The sequence below is a fragment of the Esox lucius genome, chromosome 14 (genome assembly GCF_011004845.1).
Source record: "Esox lucius isolate fEsoLuc1 chromosome 14, fEsoLuc1.pri, whole genome shotgun sequence".
Lineage (NCBI taxonomy): Eukaryota > Metazoa > Chordata > Actinopteri > Esociformes > Esocidae > Esox > Esox lucius.
The window spans coordinates 34,238,467-34,256,871 of record NC_047582.1 but is presented as its reverse complement, the minus strand read 5'-3'; the positions used below and the strand labels follow the sequence as shown (position 1 = coordinate 34,256,871).

The 18,405-nt window shown below is 38.8% G+C and overlaps 1 protein-coding gene and 2 long non-coding RNA genes across 4 annotated transcripts; all 3 read right to left on the bottom strand.

Moving 5' to 3' along the window:
* Positions 1-3,630: 3,630 nt before the first annotated feature.
* On the bottom strand, positions 3,631-4,594 carry LOC105009285 (tripartite motif-containing protein 16). The gene is made up of 2 exons (XM_010868704.4): positions 4,463-4,594; positions 3,631-4,289 (listed from the first exon to the last, which is right to left on the bottom strand). Exons 1-2 carry the CDS (start codon positions 4,530-4,532, stop codon positions 3,769-3,771), a joined length of 591 nt encoding a protein of 196 aa, XP_010867006.2. The 5' UTR covers positions 4,533-4,594; the 3' UTR covers positions 3,631-3,768.
* Positions 4,595-13,433: 8,839 nt separating this feature from the next.
* LOC117595545 lies at positions 13,434-14,105 on the bottom strand. Of its 2 annotated transcripts, none has more exons than XR_004576770.1 (3): positions 14,065-14,105; positions 13,581-13,712; positions 13,434-13,469 (listed from the first exon to the last, which is right to left on the bottom strand). It is a non-coding gene; the product is annotated as an uncharacterized LOC117595545 (long non-coding RNA). The 2 variants fall into 2 exon arrangements; XR_004576771.1 differs by having other exon boundaries at positions 13,581-13,675; positions 14,065-14,104.
* Positions 14,106-14,324: 219 nt separating this feature from the next.
* On the bottom strand, positions 14,325-15,095 carry LOC117595546. Its single transcript, XR_004576772.1, has 3 exons — positions 14,806-15,095; positions 14,443-14,507; positions 14,325-14,352 (listed from the first exon to the last, which is right to left on the bottom strand). It is a non-coding gene; the product is annotated as an uncharacterized LOC117595546 (long non-coding RNA).
* Positions 15,096-18,405: the final 3,310 nt, after the last annotated feature.

Genomic DNA, 18,405 nt, shown 5'->3' with positions numbered 1-18,405 from the left:
AAGGACATAGGAAGCATTGGGTCTATATTGAAGTGTATTGAGATGTATGGGAAGGCTTCAGGTGCTAAAATTAACATGGAGAAGTCAGTGGTAATGTGTGTTGGGGAGGACAATGTGGAAGTGGGTCAAAGGCCTTTTAAGGTGGTGAAAGATTGTATTAAGGTGCTGGGTGTGTACAATGGTGTGGAAGAGAAGGTGGCAAAAAATGTAACTTGGATGGGGATTCTGAACAGGGTCAAACAAACATTGAACTTCTGGAACAATAGAAAGCTCAAGCTAAGGGGGAAAGTGATTGCTGGTGCTGTCGAAATGTGTGTATTTATTGGGGGTGCTAGACATGCCGGAGTGGGTTTTGAATGAGGTGCATAGAGTGGTGTCCAATTTTATTTGGGACGGGAAGGGGGTTAGGATTGCGCAGAAAACACTGATAGCAGATTATGGGGATGGGGTTTTAAAACTTGTAGTTTTGGATGTGAGGAGAAAAGCGATTAGAATTGAAAGAAGTATTTATATGGTAATGAAGACTACGGCTGGAAGTTTTTTCCGCTTTTTTTTATATGAGAGTGGGGGGACTGTGGTTTGTTGAAGGAGCTTAAGAGGCCTATGCTTGAGCGGGACCCAGATATTTATGAAGAAGTGTTTATTGCTTGGTCAGAATTCTTACCAAATGTGTATTATGAATGTGGACTTAATAATGAATCAACCAGTTTTTTTTAATAAGAAAATTAAATATTAGAACAAGGTTTTGTCTAATAAAGTATTTATGGAAGCAGGACAGATTAAATACTATGCATATGAGTTGATTTCAGGTTTTTCTACCAAAACAGGTCATCTACCAACACAATGGGTGGGTTTAATCAACAGAGAACATACCAATACAATGGGTGGGTTTAATCAACAGAGAACATACCAATACAATGGGTGGGTTTAATCAACAGAGAACATAGCAATACAATGGGTGGGTTTAATCAACAGAGAACATAGCAATACAATGGGTGGGTTTAATCAACAGTGAGCAGTCCAGGGAAGATTTATTTGTGTTTCCCAGTTTATTTTTGGGTAATCAGGATAAGAAAATAAGCTTATCTGGTGTTTCAGTAAAGAGGTTTTATAAAATAATGGTGGAAAGGAAGGTTAAACAACCAGCTGCTGAGTCCTTTTGGAAGGGAGTGTTTCCTGACCTAAATGAGACATTGACACAGGGCTCCCTTCAGGTGCAGGGTAATAGTTTGTCATGTGAACATAATGATTTCAACCTAAGACACAACAGGATATATACAAAGGTTGTGTTGAGCCAGATAGACAAGACAAATGCAAGGGAGTGTGATGTATGTGAGGTGGTTGCAAAACTCGTATTACATCTGTTTGTGCAATGTGAATGGCTGAAAGAGATTTATTGTAGAATAAAAGAGGTGATCAAAACATAAATGGTCCCTGAACTATGTGGAGTGGCATGGTTGGGAACTATTGTTGTTGTTTGGTGTATCAGATCATCAGAAAAATCGAAATGTGGATTTTCTACATTTTGTTTTGAGTCACGCTTGTAATGCTGTCATTTTTAAGAAGGAATTTGGCTCGGTTTGAAAAGAGGAAGGTATCTGTGTGGTTTTATTTTGATTCCCTGCTGAGACAGGATTTGGAATGGGTGTATAACTATAAAGAAATTGATTTTGAGAAATACTTCATTGAGGGGAGTAGTTTGATTTATTTGTTGACAGATGGGAAACTTATTTAACATGTAAGAGTTTGAGAGTTCTCTATGAATGTAGGTGCTGTGCAATGTTAGTTATTGTGTATTTTTTAGTTTTTTTTTCTGTATTTGGATGTGTGTTTGGTGTGGAATGGCGGTTAGTTGTCATTGCAGGTTTGCAAGGTGTAATGTGTTGTTTATATGTTTCTGTGGGGTTAGAACTGTGGATGGGTGTTTTGTTGATGTAAACTGTATTGGATGATTCGTTTTTTAAAATAATAATAATAAAAAACAGGCTTTCTGTAGCTAATCTTCAAAATTCTCCCACCCCACAAAACCAAAATGTAGAAAAATTAGAATTTGTAATGAGAAAACACATATTATCTCATGCTTAATATATATTACAACTTTATGACCAAATATGACTTTCTAGTTATACATAAAGATTATGGTGTTAAGTGATCAAGGCAACACTAACGGGCCTGGAAACAATACAGAGAATGAATTATCCCCAAACTTCATTGATTGAAGGCAAAAAAAATCCCATTGCAAAATAGATTGAAAAAGGCTTGATTGGGTCTTTAAAAGGTTTTTGATACAGAACAAGGCTAGGGAGGTACAAATGTTTTTAAAGTATTTTTGAAGCCAGGTGGAATGAAAATTACACCTCCAATAAGCAACGCCTTTAATCTGATAGGCTGCCTCTACATTGTTATTAATACTGGTTTAATAAGGACCTCTCCCACAATAAAGGGAGTGTCTTACTCTGCCACCTGATTGGCTTGCAAAGTCACCCTATACATCTGGTTTTAACTAGTGCCTAATCCTTTCCACTTCTAGATTTCATTTTTGAGTTTTTTTTTTGTTGTCACGGATGTTATGCCAGGAGCAATAAACCGTCAGTATTCATCATGAGATTCTCTTTCTGATGCCAAATAAAAAAATTAATAATGTGTGGACAAGTTGCAGATGATTTATTGCAGCTTGTCGGTGTGTGTGTGACACAATTAAAGTAAATAAAGGTCTATAAAGTTCCTTTTAGGAATCTTTCCTTAATGCTTTACATATTTGTTCATTTAAGGTCTGGTCGAGCAAAATGTATTATTGAGAGTTGAACTGCAAGCCCTGCAATGTGTTGCATTGGTCTCATCATTGAATATCAACACTGATGGTTTTGACATTTGTTTATCATGACCCATAACAGAAATAATTGAAAGATTCAATATACACTGCCGTTTGAATGTTTGGGGTCACCTAGATATTTTATTTATTTTTTGGTCCATTAAAATAACATCACATTGATCAGAAAAACAGTGTAGACATTGTTAATGTTGTATATGACTATTGTAGATAGAAACAGCTGATTTTGTATGACTATAATGGAGTGGCCAGCACAGTCACCAGACCTCAACACTATTGAGCTGTTGTGGGAGCATCTTGAATGTATGGTACGTAACAAGCCAATCCAAGTTGTGGCAGGTGCTTCAGGAAGCAAGGGGTAAATCCTCTTCAGATTACCTCAACAAATTGACAACTAGAATGCCAAAGGTCTGCGAGGCTGTAATTGCTGCAAATGGAGAAATCTTTGACAAAAGCAAATTTTGAAGAACACAATTATTTAAAACCTTGTCAATCAATATTTCCTTTTCATTTTGTTATATTTCCTATTCAAACTAATCTCATGTACGTTTTCATTGAAACATTTTTTAATTCTAAGTGACCCCAAACCTTTGAACAGTAGTGTTTGTTTACATCAATTTCTATTCACCCCACAATACGTTTGACAGTGTAATGGTGTAATAAATTATACAAGCAAGAATTAGTTTTCAAAAATATCTGTGTTTATTATTAAACATAGAAACACTGATATGAAATATAAAAGAAATAATGAAATCAGTGTACAAATCATTACAGGCACAATAAAACTATAACAGTATAATAATATGACCTGCATTGAATTAGTACAGAATTACACATTGGAACAAAATGAATATCTGAAACTTAGTATACTGTATGAATATTAGTATAGACATGCCAGTTTATAAGAACAACATTATGATGTCTTTGTTTAACATTTCTCACTTTGTTAGGGGCAGTATTTTTATAGTTCCACTTAGATTGAAGCCAGGATAGAGGGGCTCAGTAAATGTGGTCTGGAGCTTGTGGAGTAAGGTCATCGTGTTGGTAACACTGTAGAAGGACAGGGTTCCTGCCTTCTGGTCCAGGTACACTCCCACTTTGGAGGAGCAGGGCATACGAATGGGTGTCTCTTTGTTTTTGTGCCAGAAGGAGGTGTAAGTTGGACTGCACACCAGTGTCCAAGCCTTGTCACTGCCAGCGAACCAAGAGTCATTATCACCGCATCTGGTGATCCCTTTGCTGGAGACCGCTATGAAAACAGTCCCACTCCAATCCACCTCCCAATAGCTGGGGCTGGACAGACTGTCTCTGCACAACACCTGGAACCAGTTGGTGGTGAATCTGTCTGGATGGTCAGGATAAGAGTGAGGGGTGCTGCAGTACGTCAGCTTAGTGTTCTCCTCAGAGAGACACACGTTTCTTTGAACGGTGTTGAGATCCAGTGTCAGCTGGCAGTAATCTGAGTGCAGAGAAAACACGTTTTAAGTGAGTGAGCGAGTGTGTGTCTGTGTGTGTACGCATCTCTCACACTCAATTACGTATGTGGGAAGACCACATGATTGCAGTGCGTATGTGCACAATTGAGTGTGAGAGAGTTTCTGCATGTGTCTGGTGTTGCAATTTTTTACTCACATTTCAAGAAGTCCTCTCTGGTCTTGGGCCCAAACGGAGAACAAACACAAGGATGCTGGATTGAGGCCATGTTGAAGCAGACTGAGCAGAGAGTTGTTGTTCCTCCAGAAGTGTTTGTGCCTAAACATTGGAACATTGCCTTTTATATGTTCATTCTATACCTATAAGAGGCGTGGCGTTGGACACAGGCCAGCAAGAGGGACCTGTTATTGGATAGAAACCGGAAATAGAGACCTGTGATTGGACAAAGACCTGTGGTGAAGAGAATGCTGTGATTGGACACAGGAGACTGCAAAACTTCCTTTTATGGTATGATTGTAAAACCTTACATTTCCCAAATCCCCAGACAAAGGCCACACCTCAATGTCATCCAGCCCTTGCCTCCAGACTAGAGATCTTCGTGGATCTTCTTATGACCCAGTGGTCGGGTCTGAATATCTGCAGTTGACCGACTAAACCAGGATGGATTTGGTTTTGTGGCATCGGACCTTAATTTGGTTGAACTTAGTGTTGGTCAATCCTGTGGGTTAAGAGCCAGCCACCACCTGGTGGACATTGTTACTGTTAATCCAACATGAACCCTTCTGTCCTTGATTTGCGCATTGATGCCCTGACATTTGCAGGTGTCCCAAAGTCAAAATGAGCATTGTTACAGCAGGGAGTTGTAACTAAGAATATAATGCTTGTTTCAGAAGAAGCAGTTGAAGATGCAGTAAACCATTAATTGTATCCTTTTGTTCAAGAGCATGATGTCAATCTGAAGAGCAAAACCCAAATGTTTTAAAAAACAGTCCACCTCCTGTTAGGATACGTGACCATGGTGGGAACTATAGGGTTGAAATGAAACAATGCAGTGGAAGTGGCTTTAAGGTCCAGATGTGAGTACCCCTGGTGTACATGGGTTGGTTTGAGATTCCCAGTTAGGAGATATTAATTTTGGTTCTAAATTACGCTCTCAAACAACTATTATTTGGAGATAAACTGAAAACATATTCACTAAAGGTTTTATGTCCACGCTCCAGAATCAATAGTGAGGAGACTGTCTTTGTGTTCTACATATATGTTTCCAGTAGGGTAATGTCAGTAAAAAAACAGCAGACGATCTAATAATTAGGACAGGTAAGATGTAACCTATTTGAACATGCATTTCATACTACATAATTCTTGCCTAGTGTTTCAGCTATTTTCAATGTTAATAAGGGTAATTTTTAAGCATTAAAAGAAGAGCCGTTTGGGAGTCAAATGATGCAGCTATTTCCAGAAGCCAGAATAGCCGACTCACCCACCAGACACAGAATTCCATCATCACTGATGGTATTAAGCTTTCAACCAACCACATTCATTTAAGATAGGAGTGTCGAGTGTTCAGTCATAGACGAGGAAAATGATAAGATAACTTTGGACATTTATTTTATGTTGTCAATTAAATGCATCTGAAACAATAAAACCTTTATCAGATGCTGTGTTTGTTCTAATTTTAAGAATATTATGTGAGGTTGTTGTGGTTGCAGATGTCTGTGCATGTTCGCTCCAACTGCTGGACCAGACTGGTGAATAGAAAGACAGAAATGAACAGGTGTTTACAAATACACATGTTTTTAAAAGCAAAGGGCATCAACTGGAAGCCTGTGGAGTGAACGGAGGAGCGGAGTGACATGGGACAATGTTGAACCAGGCGGGGCCGTTGCATTCTGGGTAAGTTGCAGGGGTTTGGTAGCACAAACCAACTACCAACTGCCCTACCAACTGTCACTAGCTATAATCAAGACATGAGATGACAGATGCATTGTGTTACTCCGGACTACCGGTCAAGTGTAGCGACCGTTCCAGCTCTTCTGAGATTTGTACACAGAGGAACTTAGTATTTTACCCTCTCCATAGTGCCTCCAATGATGTGGATGGGGGTGTACTCTGCTGTGTTCAACCTGAAGTCCACTGTCAGTTTCTTGGTTTTGCTGACTTTGAAGGAGTTTATGTGGCATTACCTGGTGTGCCCACCTCCTCTCTGTAGGCCGTCACATTGTTTTTGTTGGTCAGGCCTGCTGCCGTCGTGTCTTTATGATGGAGTTGATGATGACCTGTAAGATGGCCGGGGAAATATCGCCGTTGTCTTACAACGCATGAAGGCAGCATTTCTCACTTGCAGTCAGTGCTGGTTCCCGTCTTTTGGGGGCCCCCTCTCAACATGCGGCCGTGGGCTCCCTTGCGGTCTGGGGCCCTAAGCAACCACTTGTCATTTATGCCTAGAACCAGCCCTGTTTGCTGTATACCGTCAGCCCTCTAACCATGGTTTGGCTACGTTTCAATGGTTGCTGATTGTTTTCTTTTTAGGCCATTCCAGCGCAGTTTTGTCTTTACCACCGGAACTTCCCCCTTCAGCCTTCCCCTCTCCAGAATCAATCAGGGCCAACACCCCAGAAGGACCACCCGGCCCTGGGCTGCCAAACGCAGCTCTGCTGAAAGCCCTAAAAGCAGCTCTGTTGCCACCCCTTGGCAAGGCACACATGCCCCCAGTCATGCCTCGTCAGAGGTGGCAAAAAGGGCCCATAAGAAAGCAGCAGAGAGTGGAAGAGAAAAGAGCGGGATGCTGGTTCCTACCTTTGTTTTTTTTCAGTTTTTCTTTAATTTCTTCCACTTTTTGTTCATAAATCCCATCCAAACATTGAGACTCTTATAATAAAGCGTAACCCACCAGGCAAATGAAACAGTGATTGTGTTTGTGCTGATTCTTAAGCAATTGTATTTTTAAGAGGAAGATCATCTCTCTCCCTCCCACACACACACACACACACACACACAAACAACACTAAAAACAACAGAGATAAATGTAGGAGGTACATATATTTTTATACAATTTTACATCCAACAACAACAACAATATATGCATACATAATTACCCACTATCCCTTTTGTTAGCATTTGAGTGGATTACTTGTATTTTCATGTTAGCTGCAAACTTTTCTTTGATGATCAATGTGACTATTGTCTTTGATTTGCAGCAGTGTAAATATATAATACCATATTCATGGAAAGACAGAATATTATGTTTGAATTATGTCTCCAACTTAAAAAATAATAAAAATAGAGACCAATTCTTGAGATACAGTAAGTTTGATTGATATTGTCCACATTTGTGGCTTGTGTTTTTTTATCCTAGATTTCATTGTAGTTGAAGTTCAAAAGGTATATTTGTCATTTGCACTAACAAGTTACAGCAATAAAATGCTTGGTTTTCCTCATTTATAAGGAAGCAGCCATAGAACCTACCACCCTTTACTCATGATTACAGTATAAAATAACCAAATGAAAATGAGAAAGCATCCAAGTGATAAAATATTAGTTGGTCTGGGAGACTAATGCTATAACATTAATAATACATAATAATACAGACCAATACAATTATAGAATTAGATGGCTAATGTCTAAAAACACTCTAAGGAAAAGCCCATTAAAGATATGTTGTAAGATCCTTATTAAAAATATAGACCGTTTCTGAGGCCCTCAAATTGTCCAGCAGAGTGGAACCTCTTACAAAATAAAAGACCACCAGATATGAGGGCCTGGACACGTCATAAAAGCACATCACACATATATTTGGATGCAAGGCCATGTGGTGCTTTAAAAAGAGGTGAAATCCTGGCTCTGAATTCAAGACTGAATTTCATAAAATTAGGCAAGTTGCATCCTCCCCCTCCCTTATCAGATGAGACTGGAATTGTATTCGCTAGTCCATGTGGAAAATGAGCGGGTTCAAGTTGTGCTGTGAGCGAGTATGAGAAGAATCTCAGGCACGTAATAATTTTATAGAAACTGGAATCATCAGGCACTTAGAATAATTGTATCTCCCTGAAATGTCTTATAATAATTTCTGCTAGTAGCACAGAATATATACCCCTTTAAAATACTCTGGGTGTGTTTGCATCACAACTTCTTAACTCTCATCCCTAGGCTCAATCTGTCTTGGATGACTGGAAATGATTTTTGAGCAATTGGTTTTTCTCTAATTCTTCCTCAACTCTTTTTAAAACTAGCAGGTTATTTCCCTCTTTTAAATGGAGGATAAAGTTCTCCAAGATGGGGAGGAGAGGGAGGGCATACTCTATCGCGCTCTGTGTGGTCTGTTTTCGCGGATCCATATATGGAAAGCCCCCTGTGTGCATACTGAACACTCGACCTTTATCATCGAAGACTGGAGAGCCAGATGATCCATGAAGGAAGGAAGTGTTATAGGTCACAAAGTAATCTTTGTCCTTCTTTAATTGGTCTAAGGATTCCTTTATTGAGTAGACTACATGCTCATCTTCTTCATATTTTCTCAAAGACTCGTCTTTGATCAAACAGCTGAGAATGGAGGTGAGTTCCATTTGCTTTACTTCTCCACCAGGGTGTCCAATGAGGCAGGCCCCACCGCTGGCTGGAACTGGGCCATATTCACGGAGAAGACCAGGGGGGACGCTTTTTTGCTCCCCACAATCTATTTCCAGTATAGCATAGTCAACGATATTGTTTTTCGAATCATATCCTTTATTAATGTCAATGAGCATTTTTTTTGCTGTAAATTCATTTCTATCCTGTCCTTCATTATCTTCGTAGTTGAACTGCACAGAGACATCAACCAACAGCTTCAAGTCTTTTCTTTCATTATTATCTCTTACAAACAAATGTGCATTTGTTAGGATGAAATTATCAAACAGCACAAAGCCTGTGCCAACTACAGTCTCAACATCTTTAACAATCACATGACAAACAGAGTCACTGAATTTCAACAATTTCTTCAACATCTTAACCTCAGAGAATGTCTGTCGGATTTTACTAAAGTTCTCTTTCATCAGACTCAACTCTTTAGTAAATGTCTTCTTTTGGCCCCTCCCTCTCCTACATTCCATGTGCTTCACCAGATCATCAAACTGGTTTTGAAGGATCTTTTTAATTTCTGCATAGTCTAACACGGGTTGGAATAGTGGTTTCTGCTTTGTTTTTGAATGTAGCATCCCTACATCTGACTGTTTTGATTGAGACATTTGTTTTCCATTGCCTCCAGAGCTGGTACTTAACTTCAACAGAGATGTCTGTGCGCTGTCACCTTCCGATATTTCCACCTTAGTTGTCTTAGGTTTCATCAGACAGATGTCAAAATTGCGACCATTAAGGTTTGCTGCTATATGGTTTACTGGAACTGTAGTATTTTGCAATGTTTCAGAGAGGTAACATTGTTGTTCAAAGACAATGTCTGAGAAGCGTCCATCATTTTTTAAAGCCTGCTCTATGCTCTCTGTTGTCTTGGCATATACACATAGTGGCTTGTAGGACTTAAGATTTGTGTATTTAAGTATTTCTTTTGATCTGGTGTTTTTACCTCCTACTGTGTCAATAGTGAAAGTGACATAATTTTCATTTTCATCAACCATGTGCCCAACAGTTTCCTCAAAGTTATTTCTGACAGTCTTAATAGTGAGAACATCTTTCTCTTCAACCAGGCAACATGGGAAGTGCTTCACTATGTACCCCTTTTTACACTTGATGACAAAGTCTATTCCATCTACTGTCTTCTGGCCCTTTTCCTTCCCTTCATTTTTCATGTTTTTTTTCCTGAAGTCAATGAATGCCTGAGAATGTTCCATTGCGCTCCATATTGTTCCAGTGTTGGTGCAAGTGATTTCCTCTTTTTTCTCTTGTCCACAAGTCCAGAAGAATACATGAGGATGTCTGGATGCTGATGAAATCTATAAGATTATATATTTCTGAAGTTACTGAAATGTTAAGCATTAAGTAATTTGATAAAGTTATCATGCAGGTACAGGAGCACCAACACAGATCTTCAATTCAAGTCAGTCAGACATTAGTGGGGTCCAAGTAGGGTCCCCCCATTTCCTACAAATAGCAGTTCAGATCTATTCATGCCCTGGTGGTCTCATGTAGAACTGTACATACAGTGTACTCTCGAATTATCTGGCCCTTGATAAAGATGAGCAAAAAAAAACACAATAAGGAATGTAAATGTAGTTAGTTAGCTTGAATGAACACAAAACAATCCAGAAATGTTGGCCTTTTTAAATTAAGCAAAGGCTATAGACTACATGTCTAAAAACACCCATCTTCAAAGTGAGGGCAATAATAATGAAGTATTTATCAACAATGATAAACCTGCCCGGATTAACCTGCCTAGAAAAGGACTTGGATGTTTACCCCCATGCACAGTAAGAAGCATGGATTGAGGGATAAAACAAATATCCAAGTATCACAGTGAGAGAATTGCAAACGTTGGTTCAAACTTGGGATCACCACTTTCCAGAACTAAAATTAGATACCACCAACTTTCAAGCAAGTTATTTGGAAAAACAAAAACTCTACTCTCATAAAGACATTTTTTTCAGCATCTGGAGTTTGCAACACTTAACTGGAACTTTGACTGGAAACAGACCTGATAGGTCAGATAAGAGTAGTGGCCTTCTTCTGGAAAGACGTCCAAACAGCTTGTTGGCATGGAGATGGCATATCATTGTAAGGAATTTTACATTTTGATGAGTCCATTTTCTTCAGGGTATGATCATACTGACAAACAACAATTACATTTGTAATAGCCTATTTTTGCTCATATATAACAAGGGTTCAATAATTCTTAAGGCACTGTAGCGCAGCATAGCCATGCTCTGTGTTTTGGAATGCGGTAAAAACAATAGACCAAATACAAGACATCCAACCGACATGAGAAAAACGAATAGTAAGACAATAGACAAGATGTAACAGATTAGATTTCTCTTTGATGGAAATATTTATATTTTGGAATAAATGTGCCTTAACTTACGTTTCCCTGAACAGGCTCAGGCTTCATCATAGTTTCCATTGGCCCTGTGAAAGAATTTCTACTCGTTAGTTACTGAAAAAAACTGACATTTCATCACACATTTCTTTCCCCCATCACAATCCCGATGCAACTGTTTATGTTATACTCACATTCTTACTAATCTATGTCAGTTGCCTGCAGTCGATAGTCACAATTGTTATTATAGACCTAACTATTTAATTTTTTATGTTTGTATTGACTTCATTACTTTCTTTTCAACTTGTCATTATTGGGATTCTGGTATGCAGCTGTAAACTGTATGGTGTAAGGATGTAGAACCTTTTTAATGTTCCATTCAAATGTACTCAAATAATTACCTTTTCACTGCACATCCGTTGCTGAAAAAGAAGGCAATGTACGTGACTGATGGTTTTATACATCTGCGTATGCCCTAAAATTACTCAACTTTTTGGACACACCTATTGCAATAATCAAGGTTTCACATTCACACATTCGACAGACATTCGTTGTTATCCATCTTAAAAGAGATTGAAAAATGATTTCGCGCATATGTACATGCCTGACATAATAAATAATTTATCCTGAATGTTTTTTTCCGGCGAAAAACGGAAAGGTATCCACCTGCAAGCTGGCAGACCACAGCAAACCCAATTCTCACTAAATCACAGCTAGACTGGTTAAATCCGGCTCAAACAGGTAAACTCCCAATAGGGTCTAACTGCAGCTTGCACCAGTCGCTCACGCCGCGCCCCCTGCTCACGCCGCGCCCCCTGCTCACGCCGCGCCCCCTGCTCACGCCGCGCCCCTTTGTTTTCTTTGCCTTCAAAATAAAATCCCCCTTCTTTTTTTGGCTGTACAAAAAATGTATTTATAATTGTGTTTTTCTAAATTGTATTTTTCTAAATAAATGCCTGTTCTTTATAGTTTGGGATGGAACTACAGAATGCAATTAAAAAAACAATCAGTTCATGTTGTATTGGATTAGTTTTTGTATTTGCTAATGTATAATAAATTGAACTGCAAACAACAAAACTATTTATTTAGAAGTAAGCAAAAACACATAATAATAAATAATAAGTAAATAATAAATAATAAGTCTTAATAAGTGGATGTGGATGTAAGTTATGTACAATGTGACAGTACTATCACATAGTGTGCTGGTCACAAGAGGACTAGAAGGCTCTCTCTGGGTCGAAGCACTGAAAGAAAAATCCTCCACTGCAGTTTACATGTGATTCCAAAGGACTTTATGCTGATCAGTATCTGTACGTAGATGTAGGCCCTTTAATCCTGTGGGTATGGAAATGTCAGACTGTCTGTATTATTATATTAACAAATGATAAATGTACAGCACTGGGTAGAAATCATATAGGTGCAATGCATTCAATAAACCGGATCACCAGTTGTACACACGATCTCCCCAGTGTTCAGAAATGGACTCAATATTCAGAGGATTTGAATTTTATTCCACATTGAACAGGACGTTATTAAAACGCATAAAGTACAAAGTAGACTCGCAATAGATGTTAGTTTTAACATTTTTAAAATTATACAAAAAGTTCACCCAAAGGTTGTTTAAACATATGACATCTCTTTTTTGTCATAACCAATTAATTAACAGTCTGTAATAACACTGGAGAATTCAAATTTCAATCCCAAGTTTCCAGCCACAAATTGTCACGGGGGCCTGCAGCTTGAAAAACACCCAGCTGGCTCAGGGTTGTCTGCCAACAGTTAGTATACGTGTTCGTTCTCACTGAAAGAGAAAATAAGTAAATAAATGTAGCAAATATATATTCAATTATTTTTTCCCCCACACCCCTTTGTTACACACAAACACCTTATTTTTACCTATTGCATTTGGCGGCAAAAGTGATCGCAGTAACCTGGATGTGGGTCTTCTGAGTAAACTGCTTCAAGTACAACCCTTTGTCCTGTTCCAACATATTCTGTAAAAGAAAAAGAAAAAACAGAATGATGATTATACTGACCAGTGACCACTAGACTCAGGATGTGGTCTAAGCGTAGTTATGACATAAATACTGAGTGTAATGACATAGATTCAAATCCATCCAGTGTTAAGATGTTTACCAGGTGTGCAGTTTTTGAAAAGCATTCCACATTCACGACAGGTGTCCACGGTGTACATGGTGTAGAATTATTTTCTTTAGGACTCAGAAAACCTGCTCCATGTAGCGACACCTGTGAAAAACAAATTATCAATCAAAAGTTAACATTTCCATAAGGTTAGTGAAAACACACGTGAGGTACTCAAGTATTGTATACCACAGCACCCTTTATTTAAACACTTACTGTCAAGCCACTGAAAATGTGCCCGTCTCCTGAAGGAGTCAGTGGACACACAAGAGCCAATCTTAAGTATGCCTTATCTCCTTCCTGTAGTACCACTTCATTTAGGATTTCAGAAAGCACACACGTTGGTAACTGTAAAATACAGGTCAGGCAAAATCAAGCATAGTAAAGACAACACACTGACTACACTATTGCCTGTACAAATGGCAACAATCATAGCATAGCAGAAATATGAAAATTAACAATTATTGGTGAGAACATCTATCATAACGCATTGCCCTGATATTGATATGACTGTACTAAGGGATGTATAAGCATGAGACTCTTGCAGTGACAGGGCAATTATTGTGCATAAGGTGCTCTATAGTGTGTGTCATGGTGGTAGTGCAAATAAGTCCAATAGTGCAAGGATAAAGGGAGGTGTTGTGCCATGTTTATTGGCTAATATAGCCAGTAAACAGTGTAAGCAGTAAGTAAACATTACCTCCAATATGATGCACCTGTCATCCTTTTCTAATCGAAACATTTTGAGGAAAATTATATTATATAAAAAAAAGAAAATTATATTATAAACAAAACGTAAGGTTGTTTTATATATATAAAACAACCTTATGTTTTTTTTTATGAATTAATCAAGACAGGATAAGGCCACTGGGTGTCCTCTGCCATCATCAGGCTCACCTCATGTTCCCTCTTGCTGACCTTTGGGACCCTGTATATCGGCTGCAGTGAACCTTGGAGCAATGTCCAGTATGCAAACCTCTGTCCATGGCTTTTGAGTAAGATATTAGTAAAATAATAAAAAAAGTAAACTAATGTAGAAGCAATGTATTGTAGGAAGTAAAATTTAGAGTTGTCTTACCCGTCAGTCTGGAACCGTTCCATTAGACTAATGCACCACCATTTTCGGATGCGTGCCATGTCCCTCTAAAAGAAATAGAATATTTAAGTTGAGGAGGAATGTTCATGTTCAGTCACAAATCACTATTTGTCTGCAAACCATTGGCATGTCAATTACAGCAGAGTACAAAAAGTTATAGAGCCATGTTAAATAGTCCCACAAACAGTTCTTTGATGTGTGGTTAATACTGTAGTGCAAAGTACTTTATAGAACATGCTTAGTTAGACTTCTGGAAATTGTAAACAATTAACCAAAGTCAATGTAATGTTAGGGTGGATTTAAGTTCCTCTATACTTGCTCCTATGTGAGAAGAACAATACTGACCTCAATGAACCAAAATGGAGCCTCTTTGCTCAGGCTGAGTGCATACTGTAAAGTGTAAAAGGCAAAGATCTGTGAGGTTATATCATTTTCAGATAATAAAAAAAAACCAAAAACCTTTAATCAGAGACTAAAAAGCAATTTACCATCAACATTAAGATGCCACAAGAATTTACAGTAGTTTGATGAGGGAAACCCTGCAACAATTGGGCAAAGTGTTAAATAAGCAATATAAAAGTTTTTGGGTCAAATCAGAAATATAGACATGTGCATCTAGGTACATAAGTTGTTGGAGAGATGTACCTCAATGTCTTTGCCAAACTTAGTTGTCCACTGGCCCAGAGCAATGTGATGAGCTAAGTCACTGTCAAAATCAATCAGAAATACAAATTACACACCTTATACTTGTAATAGTATCAGAAAACTGAAGACAATTCATATTACTCGATTCCCTTATATTCAAAATACCACTGTATGCTATTGAAATAGAAGAGTTACAATAGCCACCCACAGGGCTTAAACAAAATAAACTAACTTATATAGCCATTGAACGAGGCTAAACTTTAAAACAGCCTTTGAACGAGGCTTTACTTTCATGCTTATGGAATCCAAATACAAATCATAGTACCCGGTTGCAGACCTGTTGGTTGTGAATTTTGTTATTGGCCAAATCTGGACAATCTGTACCTGCATTTTTGGAGTACAATGAATTCTATAGGATTCCAATACTGAACAAGCCCCAGAACAGGGCTGATTTTTGTCATGTTACGAAACCTAAAGATGGTATGGTAACAACGGTCGCCAAAGCCAAAAATGTCATGCGAAGTACCTCACTCAAACTAACACACACACACTACGCTAGCATACATGTGCATACACATAGGTAATTTTAGCTAACGTTAGCATACTTTTAAAACACCCTTTTAACTATAAGCAATCGTCAACCTGAAAACAATAGCTATCGGTAGTAGCCTAATATTAATTTTAAACAAACCGTAACGGGCTAAATAACTCCATATTGCTATCATCAGTAACTTACCAGGTGCTTCCCGGCGTGAGCGGGCGCGCGGCGTGAGCGGGGGCGCGGCGTGAGCAGGGAGCTTGGCGTGAGCAGGGGGCCTGGCGTGAGCAGGGGGCCTGGCGTGAGCAGGGGGCGCGGCGTGAGCAACTGCTGCAAGCTGCAGTTGGACACTTCTCTAAACTCCTTCTAAATTTCCTTTTTATTTTTGGGTGAGCAAATGTGACGTTGAATTAAGTTATTTCATTCTTGTTTTTGTGCGTGTTAACATGTTATTGATTGACCATATAGTACTAGTATGAAAACTATCCGTTTTCTGCACATCCGGCCGATATTAATCACATGACATAAGCTAGTTTTTTTTGTCATAAGCGAATATAACATAATATTAATATAATGCCATCTACACTTAATTGAGGCCATATAATTGAAGCCATAGCCACCCAGTTTGAATCAGGGGCACAGGAGTGAGTTTGGGGACACACATTGTATATTTTATGCAATGTTTTTCTTTTAAGTATATATTCTTTATGTACTAATCAACACTTCTCTTATTTTGCTCATTGTAATGATTTGCCTTGATTTCTTGATTTAGGTGTGGTGAATGTGAAGACGATGCCCCAGGTTGTAAGGGAGAAGCCTTTAAGATTATTTTGGGGGATTGGGTTGGGACGTGACAAAAAGGAAATTACGTCATTGGTTTAGTGAGAGGTGGTGCTTAATGAGAGGTGGTGCTTAATGAGAGGTGGTGCTTAATGAGAGGAGGTGTTAAATGAGAGGTTGTGTTTAGTGAGAAGTGGTGTTTAGTGAGAGGTGGTGCTTAATGAGAGGTGGTGCTAAATGAGAGGTGGTTTTTAGTGAGAGGTTTTGTGCCTTATTGGTTTATTAAAATAACATCAAATTGATCAGAAATACAATGTAGACACTGTTAATGTGGCTGAAAACAGCTGATGGTTAATGGAATATCTACATAGGTGTACAGAGGCCCATTATCAGCAAACGCCAATCCTGTGTTCCAATGGCATGTTGTGTTTGCTAATCCAAGTTAATCATTTTAAAAGACTAATTGATCATTACAAAACCCTTTTGCGATCATGTTAGCACAGCTGAAAACTGTTCTGCAGATTAAAGAAGCAATAAAACTGGTCTTTAGACTAATTGAGTATCTGGAGCATCAGCAATTGTGGGTTTGATAACAAGCTCATAATGGCCAAAAACAAGGAACTTTCTTCTGAAACTCATCAGTCTATTCTTGTTCTGAGAAATAAAAGCTTTTCCATGGGAGAAATTGCCAAAAAAACTGAAGATCTCGTAAAATGCTGTGTACTACTCCCTTCAAAGAACAGCGCAAACTGTCTCTAACCAGCTTAGAAAGAGGAGTGCACAACTGAGGAAGATTGGAAAAATGTGGTATGGGTGCTGTATTTTGTAGTTTATTATGACACACTTAAAATTAAGGTTTTTGGTATCTAATTCTAAAATATATTTTAGCCCATCTCCGGGCTAAAATATAGACGTTATTCCTGATAAGAGCAGGACAGGTAAAATTGTGTCAACTTATGTTAGATCTGTACACTCAAACTGTTGTGAGCATTGAAGCATGTTGAATGTATGTGGCATAAGCTGAAACTGAAAGTTGCAAGTAGAAAACAGGAAATTATTTATTTAGGCTGTTGCTGGGGTGGAAGAGCAGACTAAGCCTGTGTGTCAGACTAACAGGAAGCAGAGGGGGACAGATTAATAACACACACACAGTCTGGGCAGGGGTGAATTAAGAATAGACAAGACAGAAACCACAAAGGGCAAGATGATGGTTGGGCTGCACGTACACATATAAGGTAAAGAACATAAACTGGACCAATGGCAAACATGCTTGGCTACCTCCACCCCCCCGCTTTTTAGGCGTGTTGGTGGTATAAATAATATTTGTGTTACTGCTGATCTTTGGACATTGTGGGCCGGCACTCTGTCTCCAGAAGCTTCTGTAATAAACGGATGATACGGAATTGGTATTGACATGACTCCTGGTGTGTTATTCTCCTTTCCATCAAACCAACTTGGGGAAGTGTTAGACTTCAACACTCTTTTAAATAGAGGATAAAGTCCTCCAAGATGGGGAGGAGAGGGAGGGCATACTCTATCGCGCTCTGTGTGGATCCTTATATGGAAAGCCCCCCGTGTGCATACAGAACACTCAACTTTTATCATCAAAGACTGGAGAGCCAGATGATCCATGAAGGAAGGAGGTGTTATAGCTCACAAAGTAATCTTTGTCCTTCTTTAATTGGTCTAAGGATTCCTTTACTGAGTAGCCTACCTGCCCATCTTCTTCATATTTGATCAAACAGCTGAGAATGGAGGTGAGTTCCATTTGCTTAGTTTTTTTTATTACGGATTCCTTACTGTCTGACTCAGAGATGTCTGAATTAACGTAGCCAGTTCAGCCAGGAAACCTGAGTGGTAATTGGTCAGCAAGACATCAGCTGATGCAGGATCGCTCCAATCACGTGTCAGATTGTAAACCTGTCTATAGAACCATCAGGGAACTATCTCAGTCGGTTGTTGAGCTCGTACTAGCATGCATG